Source organism: Harmonia axyridis, chromosome X (genome assembly GCF_914767665.1).
Source record: "Harmonia axyridis chromosome X, icHarAxyr1.1, whole genome shotgun sequence".
Taxonomy (NCBI): Eukaryota; Metazoa; Arthropoda; class Insecta; order Coleoptera; family Coccinellidae; genus Harmonia; species Harmonia axyridis.
The window spans coordinates 16045182-16069158 of NC_059508.1; the positions used below are offsets into that span (position 1 = coordinate 16045182).

General features: G+C 37.0%; 1 protein-coding gene across 7 annotated transcripts in view; it reads left to right on the plus strand.

Annotated features, from left to right (window-relative positions):
• Nucleotides 1–23977, plus strand: part of LOC123686530 (agrin-like) — a 214939-nt gene that overhangs the window by 125116 nt on the left and 65846 nt on the right. For all 7 annotated transcript variants that reach the window (XM_045626737.1, XM_045626738.1, XM_045626740.1 and 4 more), the window contains exon 3: nt 13567–13602. In XM_045626737.1, coding sequence (XP_045482693.1) covers nt 13567–13602 — 36 coding nt within the window. The remainder of the gene's footprint in view (nt 1–13566; nt 13603–23977) is intronic.

Genomic DNA, 23977 nt, shown 5'->3' on the forward strand with positions numbered 1-23977 from the left:
ATGAGTTAGAATCTAGTTGCGAACTAATTTGTTCTACGATGTGCGCCTTCATCTGATATGTAGTTGAAGCCAAAATTAATCCAATTAGTTTTTGTGCAGTTATTATGACTTTCTTATGCAACAATTTGTACAACTTTCGCAAAGTGTTTACTTCTGGAATCGAATATTTTATTTTAACAGGCCAATTTTCACTCGAAAAGTCCATTTCAGAAAAATATTTTACTTCTTCAGGTGAATATCAGCAGGCCAAGTGAAAAGTCTCCGGTCTTCCATAGTGAAACACATTTTCTCGACAAAATTTGATTCTATTATTCAACATAGTTGCCTTCGAGGGCGATACAGCGATTATAGCGATCTTCCAACTTTTCAATACCATTTTTGTAGTACGATTTGTCTTTCGCTTCAAAATGAGTCTCAGTTTCGGTGATTACTTGTTCATTAGCGCTAATTTTTTTTCCTGCGAGCATTCTTTCGAGGTCTGAGAACAGGAAAAGTCGCTTTTCATGTACAAATATTCGTGAACGAAATGATGTACACGTTCAGATAATATCTTCACAATGTCTGCTATCTCGATCAACTTCACTTTACGGTCATTCAAAATTATTTTGTGATTTTTCCGTCGGTGACAGCCTCTTTTGGGCGTCCACTGCCTTCGCCGTCTTCGGTGCTCATTTCACCACGTTCAAACTCAGCATACAAATCAGTGATTGTTGATTTTCCTGGTGCAGACCCCGGAAACTCTTCATCAAGCCGAGATTTCGCTTCAACAGTATGTTTTCCCTTCAAAAAGCAATATTTTATCAGTACACGCAATTATTTTTTCCATCTTTTTTCAAATAACAAAAGTAGCTACACTCACAACGCAATATCTCACAATCTAATAGTCGGACTGCTGTCAAATTTTGACACGTATCGTTTGAAGGTTGGTACTAACTAAAAATCATATGGATTTAATATTAGCACAGCCATATGTGCATCAGACCGGGGACTTTTCAATTGGCCTAGTACATGCACGAAAAGTTGGAATTATTTTTATGTCTTGCCAAATTTACTCATACTTGTTGCTTGGTACATTCACATGAATTCTCTATTGTGTGACGTTAGCGCTGGAACAAAGGAGTAACGACATCATTATTTCTCTTCACTTTTTATGAGAATGCCATGAAGATGCGTTTTAAAGGTGCATTGAATTCAGAGAAAAAGAAGGCACTTCATTCTCCATACAACTAGAGATCAGATCAATTGAATCTTTCGTAATGCAAAATAACAAAAAAGTCCCACTCTAATGAAAAAAATTGACGTAGGGACATCATTTGCATATAATATGAGGACTTATTGGTTTTCTTGTACAATGGAGATGCAGAGCTTCAGTAATACCACAAGAGAAGAAAGATTTACGAATAATGCATAATTGTTTGCTCTAAATCGAGATCAAATCAATTGAATTGTACATGATACAAAAAATTCCACTCTAATGAGAAGAAATGACAAAGGGACATCATTGCGATATAATATAGGGATTTATGGCTTTTCTTGTAGGTTGGAGATGCAGAGTTTCAATAATACCTCATGAAAAGAAAGATTTCCGAATAACACATAATTGTTTGGTCTAAATTCATTTCCCTGAATGCATAGATGAATAATAGAAAGCAACCATTTGAATTTGAAGTTTTCACGGTCGAATAAAGGTCACATCGTTTTGTGCCAAATTCGTTGGGGTTATGGGCTAGGGCGAATGATTAGATTTGATGTTTCCATTTCGCAGGACACCTCACGACGAGATCATCTGTGCATCAGACCAGGTACTTTTCAATTGGCCTAATATGTTAAGAACATTCGGCAGCTCTTAATTGATTAGCGGTCAAATTTAGATTTTTTTTGCTTGCAACTATAGAAATCTGGGTCGCTCTTGAATGACTAGCATGTCCTTCACAATCACCTGTTTCCTGAAAAAGCTACAGACGCTTCCCTGAAAGACACCGATATATACTCGATCAAATAAATGATTCTTAGAACAATTTTCTAGATAGCTATCAAACACCTGCAATTCCAAATTGCTTCAATGTGAACATCAATATCAATTGTTTTGAATTCACTCGATCGAGAATGATATACCTATTCTCATCAATCTCTACCTTAATTTCCGCTATCATGGATTGTATGGCTGATTCACAAGAATGATTGATCACTCAGAAAAACTTTATAACATAACATAATTCGTGAATCATGAATAAGTGTCTATTTCTGAGTTCTGATGAATATTTTGAATCAAAGTGGAAACAGCTTTGTATTTTGAAAAAGGGGTTTTATTTGAACCTTGCACCTCACAAAAACTTACACTGGCATTAAAGTCTCAAACACACTACTCTAAGTGGTATTTAAACTAACCAATGGATCCATCATTTCGAATTATAAAAAATTCATGCACTCAAAAAAAAACTCAATCAGTTTTTTCTTGCGTTAAAGCAACGTGGCCGTCCCATGGGCAATTAATTCCGTAGCAAACTTGGCCCATTTCATATACACACATTGGCGCTGAAAACGCATTAACCTAATTTGTTGATCACTCATTTTTCAATCAAGTTTATCACTGGAAATCAATGTTGAATGGCGTGCGTGGATTGGCCGAAGCAGCATGTTCCACCCGATCTACAAATGAAGACTAATCCAAACCTCGGAAATGACGCGAGAGAAAAAGAGCAAGAATATACGGCCGGACTCCAACCCCATCTGCATTTTGACGCTTCGGCTACAAATTACAGATGTAGATGTAATCTTTCAATCCTATACGTTTTTTTTTTTTCGAATCTCGACACAGGGAAGCTGCAACATACTGGGAGATGTGTAGCACATTAGTGTCCATATGTTACCCCCGTGCCATTATATAGACATCACCGATAAATACGATAAGGGTGATCGATGACTATAAACGCTTGATTACTTTTATCAGTAGCTCACTGTTTACACCCTCTTCACACAATGCTAGCAGGGAAATTAATAGGGGGTTATTTATTGCTTGTTGTGCAATATGCAGCATGCACATACTACCGGGTGTGAGTGGATTACTAAGTGGCCTGACAAACGCCATTTCCGTATAGAATTATTCCAATCAGAAGTCGCATCCGGTGGAAATCTTTTTCGGCGCCGCATAAAATATACAGGGTGGCCATTTGAAAACGAAACAGACGAGATTTCAGACGAAATAAAGTTTTTCGATAGAAATGCTCGGACAGGTCGATTTCTGTTTCGAGGGGGACAACTTAAGATGTAGGTTACGGACGCATAGCGCTTCAACCCTTGCTACTACAACCCTCACCCCCAAATTTTGAATAGGGAAGATGGGGTGAGTGATACCTCATTTGAAAGGTATTTTTATACCGATTTCAGCACAGTAATTGTTTTTTCATTTTATGCATTAGTTCTCGAAATATTCTTAACTAAGTATTTGAAAATGAAGTAGTGTTTTCATGGCACTTGTAGTGTTTTGTGAAAAATCGACATTTTGAGCTTCAAAACAACCATGACTGTGGCTTCCTTCCTAACTAACTAACGCATGAATATTTCGAGAACTAATGCATAAAATGAAAAACAATTACTGTGCTGAAATCAGTATAAAAATACCTTTAAATTGAGGTATCACTCACACCATCTTCCCTATTCAAAAATTGGGGGTGGGGGTTGTAGCAGCAAGGGTTGAAGCGCTATGCGTCCGTAACCTACATCTTAAGTTGTCCCCCTCGAAACAGAAATCGACCTGTCCGAGCATTTCTATCGAAAAACATTATTTCGTCTGTAATCTCGTCTGTTTCGTTTTCAAATGGCCACCCTGTATATCGATTGGAATGAGTGCTTGTATCGTTGAATCCGTTTAGTACAACATACGTATCTCGAACTCATTTGGCTATTTTATGAGCTCCATATCCAGGTAATGGACAATGAAAACTTCAACGGGAAGACGTTCATGTTCGTTTGTTACAGTTTTTTTTTTCTTTTTCGGACTGTTCCAACGTCTAGGATCAGAACATGCAATCTGCAGATAACATTGTTACGATTAGCTGGCGAAAAACTATCGATCAGTTGTTATTTCGTTTATTTAATGTCTTTTTTTCCGGAGATCTGAGTTGATTAATGTAAAACACGATATGTTGGAATAGTTTCTTTATGCTGTGAAGATGAAGAATATCTCGTTGGAGTAATTCATCATGGCAGAATAGAGAAAAATACAAAAATACTCCATTTTGTTACCTGAATAAATCTCAACACAAGTCATTTGTATTACACAAACTGATTAACCCAAGGATGCTTTGAGCTTTGCAAAAGTGTCCTCTAACGCAACTAGAGAGTTTCATCAATAACATCATCGATTCTAAGATGGTATTGGAGTACCGAAGAAAACTCAATGAAATAGGCAAGACCAACAACATCTTTTCAGTCTGGGTTCCCAGCTTCTCGGGAATTAGAGGAAATAAAGAGCCCAACACACTTGCCAAAAAAGGAGCACAAACTCCTTTCATCGGCCCGGAACCTTTATGTAGAGTAGACAAATGAACCTACAAGAAAGAGTTTCAGGAGAAGGAAAAAACCTAAAGAGAAATACTCTGGCTGGATCTTCCTGGTTTGGATCATTCCAAAAAGTTTCTTCGAAACTTCGACACTGCGAGATTCAGGAAGTATCTAGATCTTAGTAAGAAGATGCTACACCTCCTCACTGGATCCTCACAGGGCATTGTCGCCTTAGGAAACACCTCATAAGAATGGGTCCTACAGAAAATGACGAGTGCAGATTCTGTGGGGAGGAGGAAGAAACTCTGGATCACCTGGTGACAGAATGCCTCGCCATCACTAGCCAACGCAAAATCTGCTTTGAACACGAGACTTCTAGAAGTGAGGAATTAGCCTCCTTGAAGCCATCCCAGATACTGGATTTTATTAGAACTCAGGCAAGCTGTAGATCACGTTATGGAGAGAATAGCTCTGATGGGGGCACAATAGACCATTAGGTCGCAGTAAAATGGAACCTCCTCAATTGAATCTAAGCTAATCTAATCATCAATAAACGAATATGATCCGGTAGGCCATTGACAGAGAGGAGAAACAAGAGGGGTCTCAATATGGATCCATGAGGAACACCAATATTGCAATCAAACTTGCCAGATAGGAGATTCTTCATTTCAACTTTCATTTTTCTGTTTGATAAGCACCTACTTCCTCCGTCACTTCGAAAAAGCAGGATCTCAGTGAAGATGGCTGATCAAAATAAGGATTGAAGAAGCGTATTTTCATCTGAAAGAAACATAAACCATCTTATCTTATTCATAATTCAAATAGCACTAGGGTATAATTTATGGAGTTGAATATTTTGAGGGTTTGATGCTTCAACTATTTTTTGATGAAGAGTGTTGTTAACTGTGTCAAATTTCTTTATGAAATGTGATCAATGAATAGGAAAAAATGGTTGAGAATAAGAAAACTCATGAACCATACTTAATACTAGAAATAACGGCTAATGAATTCAAACTCCACAACTGGATGATAGGAATCTTTCCAGTTCCAGTCAGTAATTTTTATTTTCATAGAAACTGCTAGAATTGTGATGAATTTATATTCATGAATAATCCCAAGTAGTTGTACATAGTTGATGAAAGAGAATTATTAAATTTTCAGTGTTAACTGATTTGCATTTAACTGACTGGGGTAAATAAATAATCCCTATAGATTCGTTTCTGTTGATTGAATTACTACATTGCTATATTAATTTTAATGGGACAAAGACAAGACTAGAATTCAAACGTATTCGTCCTCTGTTAAATTGAGATTGATTGTTTTTGCAGACAGCTCCTTTTTTTTTGTCATTCAGATAATATCCTGCAAAAATATCAAAGGATTCCTTTTTTATGAAATTTCATTTGGTGTCCTTTGGAATATCAAATTTCTAATATGTAACAATATCGAATGTCTCTCAACTGAAAACTAATAGTGTTGGATCACATAACCAATTGGATTCCGCCAATGGAATATAGCGATAAAATTGGATCAGTTAAAGTGAATAGGAAAAAGTTGAACTCTCAGGCATTCAAATTTTATTACTTTCGAATTTTTATATGTGTTTCCATTCATTCACAGGTAGAAAACTTCAATTCACTTCGGAAGTTTCAGCAGAACTTAAGATATAGTTTTCTGTAGTATGGGAAGGGATATTAACTATAGTCTCGAAAGAATATTTATGAATTCCACAATGGATGAATATAAATGAAGAAGGATTGATCTCAAAATTCTTTCATTTATTATTATAGCTCAACATCAATCGAATAGAAGTGATGAATGGACTAGGCGCTTTCACATCCTTGGGTAAACATGTTGAAGTTTAAATTACAGGATAGAGACCATTCATTTCAGGCGACTAATGTGTACTTAGCCAAGTTCCGTCTATGTATTTGAACTGTATCAAGGTAACAGAAAACAGAAATTCCCCGGTCTTCCATAGTAAAATATATATTTTTGGGACAATTCGATTTAATTATTCAACATAGTTGCTTTCGAGGGTGATCCAGCGATTATTGCGATCTTCCAACTATTCGATACCATTTTTGTAGTGCAATTTGTCTTTCGCTTCAAAATAAGCCTCAGTTTCGGCGATTACTTCTTCATTGGCAATTTCTTTCCAGCGAGCATTCTTTTGAGGTCTGAGAAGAAGAAGTCGCTGGAGGCCAGATCTGGCGAATACAGTGGAATCAGAAGCAATTCGCAGCCCAATTCATGCGATTTTGCCATTGTTTTCATTGATTTGTGACACGACGCAAAGTCTTGATGAAATAGCACTTTAATTGTTCAAATTGGGCCGTTTTTCAACTATTTCATCCTTCAAACGATCCAATAACGATATATGATAATCGCTCTTGATGGTCTGGCCCTTTATACAATTTCAATCAATAGTTTTATCATTTGGGAAAGCATAGGCCGAAAGAGTTTCGCTCAAACCTCGCCTATTTTCAAAATATTGTTGCATAATTATATGCGATTACATTGAATCAACAACACTGTCATTATTCTCCTATTATTTGTTGAACTAACATGAAATTTTGATTCCTGCAGTAGTTATCTAAGAATAGAATAATGATTTTCAGTCGACCAATGCCCATTCAATATTCTAAGATGACATCAAACTCTATTCACTGGATATTTGTTTTGTTGTAATTGTAGTCATGGAGAATTTATATCGATTCATAGTCAGAGATCATAGATAATAACAATATCCATATTATCTGAAAGTAGATACAATGGTACGGGAAATAATGGATTGTTAAAAGCCAATAGTTCTATATTAGCTTTGAAACGTTAGAAAAGCGGTTCATCAGAACATTTCACAAACCTTCATTGAGGTCAAATCTGTATCCTCAATTTTTAATGATTCAAAATCATACGGGAATCTACTCCATTCAGAAATTCCCAAATACTTAGGGTTGAGGATGCATATGGCCTCGCCCGAAGAATACCCACCTCAACTGACATTTAATACGAAATGACAAGCAGGCAATATTTTAACAGACAGGGTAAATGTCAAGTTAGTTTTTTCCATCTCCGGTATACATTCAATTGCAGTCAGAACAGAATGACAAAGAGAGTTGCCTGCTTCCCATAGCCTGTGTATCTTAGTTCGTTTCATTATAGTAAAGTCTATCCCGACCTTAGTTCTGCATCCCAGCGGCTATTCCCCTGATACTAGCCTCCCGATTAATTTATCTTCCACAATTAAATTCTACCCTGCCTTATTTGACGTGTACAAGGACAACGTAGTCATCGTATGAATAGAATAATCCCAAGTCTTCTACTTGACCTAAGGAATTCAGATTGAACGATTGTATTTTCCGTCTTGATTCTAACAGTGTTTTAATTTTCAATATGTTTTCACTTAGGAAGTTTGCAACATACTTGCAAAATAGCTTCTTGTTAATCGGAGATTAATGCGGATATTTCTGATTGAATGTTCGATAAGTTCTACGAACCATTCTGTTGCATTCACCGTCAATATCGAATAGATCAAGAATTTCATTATTTGAATAGCGGAGATTCATTTCATTATGCAATATGCAATAATTGCATATTTCCTTTTCTATACTCATAGAATATTAGTCTATAGAAGCATTCCAGAAGCAGATTGGATGAAATTCATCCTACCTTTAACTTGAATTCATAAAAACCTCGAAAAACTCTCGAATTATTGAATTCAGGAGGATAAATATGTATGAACACTACTCTTATTTTTCTACGTAGAATCCAACGCAATCATAAAAAATTGGGTTTTATTTGAAAATCGTTTTATGCAGTTTAAATCAAATTTTTGGCACAATATTTGATCACCCTTTGATGATATTTCTTAATTTCATGACATGTACGATTTTCCCTCCCACATAACATTAGTAAGAAATTTACTGATGTCATTGACATTTTTTGAATATTCATAGGACTAGAAATATTATTTGAGTAATAAAGGAATAATAAAAGATAGGTGAAATTCAGTGGTTTTTCAATATTCACTTCTGAATTCTTTTTTCAGTTTATTCAACCCTAGGCAACGCAGAAAATCTATATTGTGTATATATTGTCAACGTTTAGAACCACAATAATAGATTGATTCAATATTTCTGAACTTGCAATATCATAACCCAAGCCCATTTTTCATCATACACCGATCATATATCACCGATTGATTACTCCAAAGCAAACCGAGGGGTCGAAGACCGTATACCATTTATTTCCTAGACAAATGAAATGAAAGAGATAGCAAAATCTCATATCATACAGAAGACTATATCAGACAAAAGTTGAACACATTTTCGTTCCGTTGAACTTTTGAGATAATAATATTCACATTTTCATTAAAAAATGAAAACTGAAAATAATAATAATAATAATCTCAGTCTTTCAACGGAGAATTTTGCCTCCATTTCTGTGCTTGCATCACAACCATAGCAAAGAATTACTCGATTTTGAAACAAAATGGCCTGAATCTCCGCAAGTACTCATCCGATTGTGATGAAACTTTGTACTAATGATCACAGTCCCTCAACGGAGAATTTTGCCAAATTTCATTTCTGTGGTTGAGTCACAACCTTAAAAAAAATTACTAGATTTTGACACAGTGTGGCTTGAATCTCCGCAAGTATTCATCCGATTTTAACTCAAACTTAAAAATTCCAGTATTTTTTTGAAAACGTACAGTATTCTATACAAACGTGAAGTGACATGATAGTTAATTATTATGAGCTGGCAAACGTAACATATTCTGCATCTACTCCGTTTTCGTCTGGAAGTTATTCACTTCCAGGATTTCTTATCGCGCCAAGTTCGAATGTAAGAGAACAAAGGGTTACTTTCCGACTCCATGGGTCAACTTTCATAATACATCCCCTGGGCAATTTTCTAATGGAATAAGAAAATAGAGCTGAGAGAGTTGAATTATTCGTAGGACAGTGCATAATACATTTTCTCGAAACTAACGCCACTGCACAGGTAGAACTTCGATTCTGTGGATGAATAGTTTACCCTTAGGGATTTCTTCAAGTGAAAACTGGAGGATTAGGTTCCTGACGGAATCCAATTTACAAATAGCTTTTCATATTTTAATCTTCACTTTTCCATTTATTCTAATATAAATGGCTTCAACACGTTTCTTCAGAACTAGAGATTCACGGCTTGACTTGATTTTCAAGATACTTGATTTGGCTTGACTTGAAATCAAGTCAAGTAAAAATAATAATAATTCTTTATTGCCATTCAAACGATTCATAATTTTTTGTTGGCCCGCACCTGGATTGTCAAGGCGGTTATTGCATGATACGTTTGGGCTCTCAATTAGGAACATATTTGACAAATATGAAGGAAATATACCGGGTGCTTCGTTCGATATGGCCTTAGAAAGAAACGGGCAAAATTCATAAAACACCCTGTAACTCGGATACGAAGACAGTAAGACCGAATAAATGGGGTATCTCAGGAACCGCCTTGGTGTCACCTATGCACCTGTGAAGTATTTACGTTTCCCAATGAAACACCCTGTATATTGAGTTTTTGTCAACAGTCAGAGCGCCTCTGGAAAATTGTCTTTCAAGAGAATCTGAAGATATTGGCGATTAGTAATATCAAGTAGCTTCATATCCAGTGACGGCTCGTGCCCTCGAGATGTGGGTCGGCCACACATCGGAAACAAATTTATTTGAGAAAATGAATTCCGTAATACCTTTCAGCGTATTTGAATTGCCGAAGATAGCATTGTCCGAGTACAAAATTTGTAATTCACGTTTGAGTTTATCCTTATCGAAAAAGTTTCTGTAATTATCGATCAAAGATTTGAAAGGTATTTCCGGAAAATTACGAACGTATATATCAAATTTATTAAAATTCATTAGTTCCAAAAAATGAAGTGATGAAATGTCTTTAAACCTTATTTCAATTTGAGTTATAATTAAATCCAGAATTTCACAAAAAAGCCGTTTCATTGAGGAATTATCCGTGAGCTGAATTTCGGAATCTATTTTACGTTTTCGACGTCTAGCACTCGGTGGCATTACTTCTGGGAGTTTTTCTACTTCTGAATATAAGCGAATGAAATACTCATCTTCTGTGCGAAATTTTTTCAGAGTCGATAATAAAGAAGTGATTCTGGCGTTGCAATAAGTTATATCTGATAACTTATGCTGGATTATAGAAAAAACGGGATCTGTGTATGTAAAAATCAAATTAAAAGAGTGGAGAATGAACAAAAATTCGAAATCATTCAACATTTTCTTCAGACCGGTAGCTTCACGTATTGTAATATCATCCCATTCATCTAAATTGTCGTTGATATGATCAAATACTTCAATTAATTCTTCTCTCTTATCGAATATTGTTTTTACAGCGCGAGATTTGAAATTCCAACAAGTTTCCGAGCTAGAGGGTAATCTTTTTTTGCAAATTTCGTCTAGAATATTAGTGCGTTTACTTGATTTAGTGAAAAACGTTGCTGCTTGACGCTCTGCAATAGGATAACCGGCCAGCCGACCCTGTGTATTGGGAAGCGACCTAACATCGAGTTGTTGTGCCGTTCTACTGAGTGGTCGTATTCTGGGCGTATGTCGTAGTATCTTTTCCTTTACGTAGCGCTCTCGGTAGCGCTGGTTCCGCCATTGGCTCTTGGCCGACCTAACGTGATGAGATGCTTTCAGTGACATTCCAGGAGTTGCAATTGTATAATTGTAACATTTATGTTACATTTCAGACCTAATGTTACGGTGTTACGTACAATTCTGGAATAACTTGTTTGGGGTGATGTTACGAAAAGTAACCATTTACGATTGTGGTTTGTTACAATTTATGAAAGGGAATAACAACGCTGGATGCTTTGGAAATCGAATATTAGGTGGGTCCGAAAGAAAATATTGGCCGGTATAAGTTATATTTTCCTGTTCTGAGTAGAAATATTCATTACCGAGGGAATTTGGATATCGAAATCGATAACTCCGATTGAGTTTGAATGAATTGAATATCTAGAATTATTTTCTATTTCCCGATAATTTTTGGGTCGGCCCGGCCGACCTTGCCGACCCTGACGAGCCGTCACTGTTCATATCAAGTCAAGCAATACATATCTCAAGTCAAGTCAAGTATGTAATTTGTCACGAGCTAGATTTTCGAGTCATGTAGTTGGTTAAAATGACGTCTATGCGAATTTCAGTGAAGATCAAGGCCGCATGCCCAAGAAATTCTCAACCATGATGCGAATTAATTTGTACACTTAAATTTGAGTACTTAAAATTTCCACGAAAAATCCGTTAATGAATTTGATTTGTTGTCCACTCAAGAAATTATCATAACCATTCTTCATTGATGCATTCGCATTTGTATTCAGTACATCCTTCAAAATATAATCATATTCTACTTGAAGTTCTGTCGCCAAGAAATATTTTATGGTATAATTTTCACGAATGCTGGCTAATATAAAATTCAAATTCATTTATGAACATTCAAATTGGAGAAAAATGCCTGAGCGCCGAGCGACTTCAATAAAGCCCTAAATCTTTGAAATTAATAGCTACATTTCAAGTGTTACGCAGCTGTGAAAACAAATTAACTTTTATTTGCTCCATATTTCTTTCTCCGAAATTGGAACTTGCAGCTTCAGAAACTCACGTTTAAAACGATTGCTCCAGACTTTATCGCAGTGTTTTTTAAGGCTATGAAAAATTATCAGCATTCAGATCGTTGGATATGGGTCCACTTCTCCCGATTAGCAGAGTCGAAAGGAGAAATTCCTTTGCCGATTCCTTCGACTAGATATCCATTCCAAATTACAGGCCGAAGCTTCTTTGAGACTTCGATGTTTTTAAGAGGTCCAGACAAAGAACTCAATTTTTTTTCCCTTTGACAAATGAGATTCTATATGTGGATATTCGAAATGGAGTTTCTATAGATATATACCAATCGAAATAAAAATGTTCCGGCAGTTCGGATCAATAAATAATATACATACATATAATTCATTGTTTAATTCAGACATACGTAGAGGTGATGTCAATTTGTTCAATTATTTCTGTTGTACACTAGGAAATATCAACCATAGTAAAACACATTTTTTTGGCAAAATTCGATTTCATTATTCAAAATAATTGCCTTCGAGGGCGATACAGCGATTATAGCGATCTTCCAACTTTTCGATACCATTTTTGTAGTACGATTTGCCTTCTGCTTCGAAATAGGCCTCAGCACCTTTTTTTTCTTCAAATGGGGTCGTTTTTTAACGATTTCATCTTTTAAACGATCCAATAACGCTATATAATAATCGCTGTTGATGATCTGGCCCTTTTGAAGGTATTCAATGAATATTATACCTTGCGTATTTCAGAATACTGATGCCATAACCTTGTCAGCTCACTGTTGTGTTTTTCCTCGCTTTGTATTCGGTTCATCGTGTGCAGTCCACTCAGCTGACTGTAGATTGGACTCCAGAGTGAAATTATGAACCCTGTTTCATTCATTCTCACATATCGACGCAAAAATTCAGGTTCATTGCACTTAAACAGCTTCAAAAACTGGTCAGAATCATTAACACGTTGTTGCTTTTGATCGATTGTGAGCTTGCGCGGCACCCATTTTGCACACAGCTTTCTCATGTACAAATATTCGTGAATGGTATGATGTACACGTTCAGATGATATCTTCACAATGTTTGCTATCTCGATCAACTTCACTTCATGGTCATTCAAAATTATTTTGTGAACTTTTATGATTTTTTTCGTCAGTGACAGCCTTTTTTGGGCGTCCACTGCGTTCGCCGTCTTCGGTGCTCATTTCACCACGTTTAAACTCAGCATACATTGATTTTCCTGGTGCAGACCCCAGAAAATCTTCATCAAGTGAAGATTTTTCTCTTCAAAAAGCAATTTTTTCCGTTCAATTAGATCTAAGAACAGAAAACCATAAACCCATAAAAAAACATTCAAAACTCGAACGAACCTCTAAAAAACAGAAAAAAGCTTACTTGCCAGAACATGCGAAATTTCCAAGACTAACCTAATGTTTTTGTTTCAGATCTGGTTCATAAGCCCCGTCTACATATCATCGAAGGTGAGTGAAATTCCTCCTCATTATAATCTACCGCTCAAGAATGCCAGAGCTGACGGGAAAATTTTTCGGAGGGAAACCGGTCTTTCCACAGGCGCATTTTCTTCCAGACTTGCGATAAGTAGAAGAGGTGGAAGATGTCAGCCTTGCGTTCATAATTAAGCCTTGGTCGTTGGTAGATAACGTCGATATAATCTTGGTATTTATACCTCAAAAGAGGACAAAATCTCTTGGCGGCATCCAAGTGAACAACGGCGGTGGTTTTCACGTTAATGATTATGCCCTTACTTCCAACCATGTTTATTCATCACAGGATTAACCATTTTGCGGCAAAATGAATTCGTCGACTTGTTTTATAGGTTTTTTGAACTCCGAACTTCGAACTTTCGCAACTTTAATGCTTAAATGTTTAATGAATTGCAATGCCTGCGGACGAGAAAGAGACATCGGATTTCATCATAGTGTTTGAACGTAATTCATTCAAACAGAATCTCTTTACTTTATGCTGAAGTATTTGTGACTCCCAAATTTATGATTTTTACTGTTGCGCTTCAAACAATCCAATATGACCTTCTTTTTCCTGAAATGACTCTTGTTCATTGAAAGGCATGAAGCATAACAAAAATTATTCCGAAATTCGAGGCTTTATTGTAAGAAACTGGTTACACATTTATGTTTCTAAGTATTGTCCATCGCTGGCCAATACTTTCTCCCATCTTTCGGACAGCGTACCAATCCCGCGTTGAAAAAACTGCTCATCTTTTGAAGCGATCCACGAATCGATCAAATTTTTTACTTCTTCATTAGACCGAAAGTGCTGGTCAGCCAGGCCTGGTGCCATTGATCGAAACAAGTGAAAGCCCAAGGGAGCAACGTCTGGAAAATACGGCGGGTGGAGAAGGACTTTCCATGACAACGTTTTCAAGTATGTCTTGACCACTTTAACAACATGGGGTCGAGCATTGTCATGCTGTAAAATCACTTTATCATGTCTTTCGTTGTATTACGGCCGTTTGTCTTTCAATGCTTGCCTCAAACGCATTACTTGCGTTCGATAACGATTGCTTGTGATTCTTTCAGTCGGTTTTAACAACTCATAATACACAACGCCGAGCTGGTTCCATCATATACTGAACAGCTGTTCAAAGCAAACAAACGCCGTTCAACATCTCTCGGCTTCAACTTGTAAGGCACCTAATTTTCTTGTTTCTGAATCATTCCTATGACGTTCAGGCGTTTTAAAATGGCTTGTTGAGTTACTGCTAATGATCCTGTCAATTCTTGTTGCGTTTGATATGAGTCTTGATCAAGTAATGCCTCTAATTCTCTATCTCACCGCCATGCTGGTCTTCGACGTCAAAAATCACCGTTCTTAAAGCGTTGCAACCACTCTCGGCACGGTCTTTTACTAAAAGCTGCCTCACCGTAGGTATTTTAGAGCATTCGATGAGCCTCAACCGCAGATTTCTCCATATCAAGCGAGAAAAGGACTTTTTCCACATGTTGCACATTATACTTTTCCTACAACTGCACAAATTTCAATAATTCAAGTAATGGACTTGATTCAAATCAAAATGGCCTTTGTTTACAGTACGTGCGAATTTATTGCGTTTCCATAGCAACGACTCAAAAGCCCAATTTCATTGGTCTACCAAGCGAGGTGTGGGCAAAGTGCCGTGAGAAATAATATTTCCCACAGTATGAGCAAAACATAGTTTTGAAATTGAGTAAGCTATGAAGAATACGCTACTTTTCAAAGCAGTTGTAGGAAAAAATTCATTTCGATTTCCTGAAATTTTTGCCACGATATGAGAAGCAGTGGAAACAAGCAGCAAGTCAAAGAAGTTGAATAATGGATAGCCCGATCATTAGTAGATCGTTGATTTCCTAATTCAATTCGAGCCAATAGTGAAGTGCCCTTGGTTGTCGAAAACGGACGTAGATTTGGAAAATTAGAAACAGAATTAAATATGCGTTGATGAATTACACCAGACTATGCTCGAAGCATAATAAATTTCTCATTAGGAGCCTTGAAATTACTCGGAGAAACTTTGAGACGTGGCACACTACTTGTTTGTAACTTGTTACAGTATAATGTCCGGGTTATGTTGGGTTTTACGTGACAATTCCTATATTAATAGTTTGGTAGACGTAAGAAAATGGGCTTTGAAATATTACACAGCAGAGGTGAATACTTTCTAGTGTGTATAATTAGACTGAATTTACATACACAATGCGGGTAACATGATTATTATGAGATTTAAATTTGACGGTAGAATTTGGAGTCAAGCCTGAAATAGCATCATAGTGTTTCAACTTATACAAAAAAAACACACTCTACACATTCTTCTTAGAGTTTATATTTTGCACCTTATATTTTGGTCTGTTTAAAATTCATAATACTTATAACTCTCTATAACCTGACATCACTTGTAGCACAAGAGTTGTCCAAGATTCCAAAAATTCTATTGGGGCCAGGGCATTTATTTCCTAACAGTATTTTGGTAAATAGCGGATCGTTTCTAGAACCAAAATGTGTCGATCTGGTTGATTATATTGGCTAAATAATCCACGTTCTGGCCAGGTGCCAATTTGGTTACTTTCATTGCCTGCATCTATCCCTTGTTAATTATCTTTCTTATAATTCGTACAGACCAGTGTGGTTGATATATTGAGCATTTTACTCGATTTTAGTTCGTTGTGTAACTGATTTTTTCTTCTTATTTGGTAAAGTATATTCAAAGTCCGTTGAAGTAAGCCAGAATATTTTTAAAATACAAGGGTTTTCCCAGAACTGTATCAGAGAGTAGGCTAGTACGCTAGTCGATTATCTATCGATTTGGTGACTTTCATTAGTCGAAATTGTACAAGAGCTGCCACGTGGCAATGTGATCGCTCTTATTGATGGGAGTTGGGTTTATCTTCCCCATCTCATCATTTTGACTGGTTTGGGGAGTTATATTTTCATCGAGAAAATGTGAGAGGTTTTTGATGATTTCTGTATTAAAATTTCTAAGAAAAATTTTTCCATATACCGCATACATTCACTCTATTGAATCATCAAAATCATTGATTGACGCGATGAATATCGAATGAATATATATTGAATCTAACCGCAATTGTAGGGTTCCATCATTACACTCCAGTTATATAGAGTTATATAGAACTCAATCTGGTGGTTTTTCTGAGGACTATCAATTCAGCAAAGTCTATTTGGCAGCGACTTGGAAGTGATTTATCTTCAAAACGAATAACCAGGTAGTTGACTAATTATTTCGGAGTTCCATAAATGACATTAACTGTCACAATGTCGATTTACCAAGACGAAAATAAATGTTTTCCGCAAGGGCCCAGAATTGTGTCACCGACAAGGCTATTAACCTTTATTAATTGCAAGAACTTCATGAAAAGTCAATGCACTACGTACGGTAATATATAATCTGCAGCTCACCAACCCCTGGATTGGCCATGAAAACATTTGCATACAGCGCTCCATTGCCAACTATCGTTCTGTAAAAGATCTGATTAATGAACCCTTTTTTTCAGGTCTCATCGAAAGAGCTGTCAACCTTTTTCAAAAGGCGAGCATAATAAGTCATCATCTTTCATTCGGTGAAAGATGATATAGTTATTCATTCCATCCACTGAAATTTTCTATAGTTCACTATAATTCGCAGGCCAGTGGCGGTTCCGCGAAGGGGGGAATTTAAAGTCTCGTCTGAATATTCATAGTTCTGGAACCGAATCAGCTCCGTCAACAAACAAAATTGCCGCATTTGGAGTGAAGCTAATCTTCAAGTGTATGTCGAAACACCGTTATATCCAGAAAAACTGACTGTTTGGTGCGCTTTATGGGCTGGTGGAATCATTGGTCCGTACTCCTTCAAAAACGATGATGGCCAGAACGTTACAGTCAATGGTGATCGGTATAGAGCCATGATTACTAACTTTTTCATTCCTGAATTGAACAACCATGATGTCCAGGAGCTGTGGTTCCAACAAGACGGCGCAACATGTCACACAGCTCGTGACACAATCGATTTATTGAAAGACACGTTTGGTGACCGCCTAATTTCACGGTTTGGACCTGTGAATTGGTCTCCAAGATCTTGTGATTTAACACCGCTAGACTACTTTCTGTGGGGCTATGTAAAGTCATTGGTCTATGCGGATGAGTCACAAACCCTTGACCATTTGGAAGACAACATTCGCCGTGTTATTGCCGATCTCCGGCCACAAATGTTGGAAAAAGTCATCGAAAATTGGACGTCTAGATTGGACTACATACAAGCCAGTCGTGGCGTTCATATGCCAGAAATCATATTTAAAATGTAATGCCACAAGATTATCTTGCGGATAAATAAAATTCATGTCAATCGAAAAATCCGTCGTTGTTTTATTGCAATTTAAAGTTCTATAGCTCTAAAAAAAACACCCTTTAGATGAGTGTTCAAAAACATGAAGTAAACGCATTCGATATAATCATTGATGCATCAATATAAACCTAATATTTTGGGGATTTTGATTATTTCAGAGATTAAATATCATTTCAACTCTCTTTGTCTTCCTGATATCCTAATGGTTCCATCCAAATTTCTTCATTAAAGGATAAATTGTCATCGTTTTCAAGGGAGAATGCCTTGGAAGTATTTCTCCCACAAAATCCCGGCATATTTTGTATGCTATGTCAGTCCATTTCGTTGTCATTTCCCCTTGATCTTTGACTGGCTCAGTTTGAGGTTATATCGTCATGAGATTGTTCAAGTGGAATGAAAAGATATCCGCGTTTAAAACGTCCCAGTTCAAAACGAGTGTTCGAGATTAATCCTTGTATCAACTTTTGTGTCCAGCCCGAAGATAAAAGGATTCTCCTTCTACTGAAATACTTTATACAGGTTTTGGTACAAAATCGAGGAAATGATGGAATAACTGGTCAGTTCTGTCTGTACACAAGTCTTTTCCTCGAGTGAAATTCCAAATAGAATTGAAGAGACGCTAGAACAAGATCGATAATTCGATACTATTGTTAAGGAGCGTTTATACAGCTATCCTGCACCTTTTCTGTATGGCTCAATAAGCACGAAATGGATCGTGCTAATTCAGTTTGATATATTAGGAGTTTGTTTTCATTGTGAAATGATGAAACAAGAGAATAGACCATCGTCCATGACGAATGAAAAGGTCTTGGATAATATTTGTGAGGTATGAAACTACATCAGGATATCCCTGGCAAGTATCAGAACCTACATCAATCAATCTGTACTTTGAAATCAGCACATTGAAAACATAATTAGTCTGGATTTCTGGCACCAATTGAGAATAAAATTGAACTAGATGATTCTTACTCCATCTGCTTTGGAAGTTGTATTTTTTTATCATTCTCATCAAAATATGTTCAACGTAGCTGCCATCTAGTTAATAGGAAAGGCAGACTGCTGACTACAGTGATAGAACCGTATAACAGGACCTGAGTTGGAAGAGAAAGAATTTTTCAATTTCATTAGCGGCTTCTTTTGAAGTAATAATGAATCATTGTGTCAAATTAGTGTATTTGGATTGTGGAATGTATATTTGGACCAATTCCACGAGATGGATGCAGAGCTGTAGTGGAAATTTCACTTCAAATCGCTATTTCTGCATTAGATGAACAATTTCCACACAAAATGTAAAACATTCGATGCTGGCAATATTGCAAACCCATAAACAAATTAACACGCCAGTGTTCCAGTGAATAATGATGTCCACTCCCACTAAGTACAATGTGTACCAATAAACGGAAATTAATTCGCTCCGGAATGCGTAATGAAACCTTATGTTCATTTAAAATTATTCCTACATGTAATATTGTCAAAATGGCTGATAGCAACACATCTCCAGCTCGTTTCATTATCATTCGTTCCCATGGTTTCGAAATTGAATGGCCTGTTACTATCACCACATTATTGTTGGTTCTTTAACGGTGGCAGTTCTTCTATGCAGAGGATATAACAGTTCTAAAAGGTGATGTCGCTTCGAGCTCAGACCCAATATCCAACATCAGACAATCTGAAATACTTTTTAGTAGTGCTTCTCAAAAGTATTGACCAAATCTATTGAATATGAACTTAGGGAGAGATAAAAGGCGAAAGACTCATTTGCACCATAAAGCAAATGGCTAGAGAAAGGAAAAGAAAAAGCTGTTGAATTTGCAAATAGAGCATCAAGGTTGTTACCTGTTGACCCTGAACCCTTCTATAGGCTTGAAAAAGACCAATATAAGGCAGAGGTCCAATAATGGGAGTGGGGCAATAGAGAAACCCTCTGGAGAAACATATTGTCTTGCTCAGGCAAAGAAATTTGTAGTGCTTTCACCGACGTATACAAGGAGGCTTTTGAAGCTACCACGAGCTGATTTTCGGGTAATGATGGATCTGCTGGCAGGATACTGTCGGTGCAAATACCTTTTGTACCGCATGGGTAAGTCAGGAGATGAGATCTGCAGGCTCTGTAGAAAATAGGTAGAAACAGCTGGCAATCTACTAGTAGATCAACCGGCTATATGTATCTATAGACAATGTGGATCTATAGGCAATGTGGATCTATTGGCAATGTGGATTCACCAGCAATGTGGATCCACCGGTGCACAAGTTTATTTGTTTTTCATTCAGAACTCTTTAGATAGTCAGAACTTTCAGATACTTAGAGCTTGTACGATTTAGTACAAATTGTGTTATGTGCAAGCAATTTGAACTTGGTTCATGAATACGAAGTTCTATCCACTGGAATGACCAAAGTTGCAAATGTTATTCCAGTTTTTTAACATTGTGTGGTCGATTTATTATTAAAAATCTCTATTTTCTTCAATTGGATAATGAAGTTGATATTGATTCACCTTGAACAGGTTGAAAGTATCCTAACGAGAGATAAATGCGAACCTTATGACGTTGAAGTGTATTAAACGGGCAAAGAGAGAACGAGAACTTTCAGTCGTAGGTACAGTCATAAGATCCAATCGTCTGGGTGTCAATCTAACTGAATGATCCCTTCGAGCAAGCCTGAAAAAATGTCAGGGGACATTTTACCACGGAAGATCCGTTTCCTACATCAGTTTGTCGCAAAAACAGGTGTTCCACCATCCTCCGCATCTCCTTTACGTACCACTGTGCAAAAGTTAGTGTGCGAGATTCCCAGTTATATATAATACTCCAGAGTATAGACCTTTCTAACTTACTGTAACTTGTTACAAGGGAACTCCCTGCGTCATTATATTTATAACCAACAATTAGAGTGGGTAACGTTGTATACTTTTTCCGTCCCTGCGAGCATCAATTTATCCAAATAAACCCTACTTTCTGAAATTGTTTCGATGGTTATCCGAAAGGTGTCGCATATTCACCTTTCCATTTCGTCCGGACCCTTTTTTATCCAACTTATTATCAAGTTATTAAATATAATATGTCGGGATGTTTTTCATTTGTCCATTCGGAACACATAGAGGGCCAGTCTGATATAAAAAAGGGTGAAAAGGACGTGAGAGCATCGTAAAAATTTATGATTCTTCAGGTGTACTGTTAGCGGTGGCCCCCTATTCATTCCACAGAAAATATTTGTTCATGAAAGAATTGTGGGAAATTCCATGAAATTGAGCTATCCGAGATGGCCGGGTTGAATGGAATTTTTTGTCCATTATGGATGTTTCAACAGTTGTTTATGAATCATTCCGGTTTATTATTTTTAATAATGAACCTTATATTGAGCACAATAATTAACTCATTCTCTAAGGTTTATCATTTTCATGTAGTTGGTGGAATTTCAGAAGATTTGAGTGAAGAAAAATGTGTAACGATGAATTCATTGTTTTGTTTCCTGAAAATTAGGTTCCTTCATGAAACAGAAGAGAGTTGAATCTTTATAAAGGGTGCTTTAAGCTATAAGAGAAGTTCTTTGGTTGTTGTCTATAATTTGACAGTTGAGAATTTCAAACTGTCTTGACATTTCTGTTCAGGAAGGTTTGGCAATTCATCATGAATCGTTCAGTTCGGAATTCAACTTGAGGAAAATTTAGTATGAGGTTAGATAAAGGGAAGGCATAGATGGGCAGCAATGACAGCATTGAAGATTTAGGTATAAGATTAGGGATAGAAAGTAGGTGGATAATATTGGTGTACAACTTTGCTTCCGTTTTGCAATAGATGGCTGAAACGGTAAGTTGTACTCGAGATAAATGAATCATAGATGTCATACAATAAACTTAGGTATTCGTAAACATAACGCCATCGAAATATTAGTCGATATGTGTCTGCAACAAGTCAGCTTTCGAGCCAAATTCTCGTCATTTGCGGGCGGTTTTAATTTTCTGCTTCAATATGAAGAAATCTGCGGCTGAGGCTCATCGAATGCTCTGAAATACCTATAGTGAGTTCGCTGTTAAGGAAAAAAACGTGCCAAGAGTGTTTTCAACGCTTCAAAAAGGGTGATTCTGACTTCGAAGACAAGCATGACGGTGAAAGAGAGAAAGCTTTCGAAGATACAGAATTGAAGGCAATACTTCATCAAGACTCATGTCAAACGCAACAAGAATTGGCAGGATCATTGAAAGTGACGCAACAAGTCATTTTAAAGAGCCTGAAAGTCATTGGAATTATTCAGAAACAAGGAAATTGGGTGCCGTACAAGTTGAAGCCGAGAGATGTTGAACGGCGTTTGTTAGCTTGTGAACAGCTGCTTGCAAAGCAAAGACGGAAGGAATGTCTGCATCGCATTGTAAGCTGGAGACGAAAAATAGGTTGATTACGATAATTCCAAGTGCAGAAAATCATGGGGATATCCCAGCCATGCTTGCACCTCTACGGTCAAACCGAATATTCACAGTTCCAAGGTCATGCTCAGTATTTGGTGGGACCAGCTCACCGTAGTGTATTATGAGTTGTTGAAACCGACTGAAACAATCACAGGCGATCGTTGTGGAACGCAATTAATACGTTTGAACGGATCATTGAATGACAAACGGCCGCAATACAACGAGAGACATGATAAAGTGATTTTACAGCATTGTAATGCTCGACCAAATGATGCTAAAGTAGTCAAAAAAGAAATGGGGAGTCCCACCCGCCGTATTCTCCAGACGTTGGACTATCAGTAGTTTCGATCGATGGTACACGGACTGGCTGACCAGCACTTCTGGTCTTATGAAGAATTGAAAAATTGAATCGATTCGTGGATCGCTTCAAAAGATGACCAGTTTTTTCAACTCGGGATTCGTACGCTGTCCGAAAGATGGGAGAAAGTAGTGGCCAGCGATGGACAATAATTTGAATCATAAATGTGTAACCAGTTTTTTAAAATAAAGCCCCAAATTTCGGAAAAAAACCGGCGGAAGCAATGTTGTTGGCCTATGTAATAATAATTGAAATTACATCCGCCTTTCTGAATTTGCATTACGCGCAAATAAAAATATCACTTCAACCCTCAACTTCAATACAGAATCGATTGACAAAGCTATATAATTCATATACCAGAGCTAGACATCGCTATATAATTCAACTGACGAGATAAATAATGGAAAGAGTAAAATAGAAGATATAACAGGAAGATATGGCGACACATTTTTGTGACTCAAAACTGCGAGATAAATCAACCAATATAAAAACGTCAAATCCATTAAATTTTCATTTGGTAGGATGAAAAAGTTAATAGACTTTGTGTTTTCCGGGACTGAATCGATGGTACACTGGAATTCGTTGCAGAGGGAGAACAGAGAACATGAGAGTCAGCTTCCAGGTGGCCAATTCCGTCCTTTCGCCACTTTTGCACAATATGTTTCGACTGAATATAAAGGTTTTCTCCTCCAAAGCGCCATAATAACACCAACAAGTGGATACTGCGGAGCTCAAAGTATAAGCAACACGCCGAATATCTTTTATGCCCTAGTTCCGAACCCCTGACCACATATTTCCGATATTTTTATGCCCCAAACTTCAAACTCTCGCTGCTTGAGCATTCCCAGATCTAATTTCGGCGCCAGTACACAGAATTCGGCACAGAATTTTCAACCAATATATTTTGTCCCATACTGGACTGAAACCTTCACAGTTTTCGTGTTTGGAGAGATTTCCGTTAGACGTCGGAGATATTGAATTTTGGAACGGCAAAGGAAATATTGGAGGGGGAAGATTCGCGTTTATTATAGATGTCCTTAGTGAGAAATTAGCACGAATTATGCGTCACATTGATTTATATACTTACTGACAAAGAAACTGCAACACCCAGAAGGAGCTGTTCAAATTAAATTTTTTTTTTTTGGGGAAACATAGATAGTATAGCAAGGAGTAAATGATTAAAATTGAGAAAAAACGAAGGATTTACAATTTGTTTCAATAAATTTGTTAATAATGTGTTT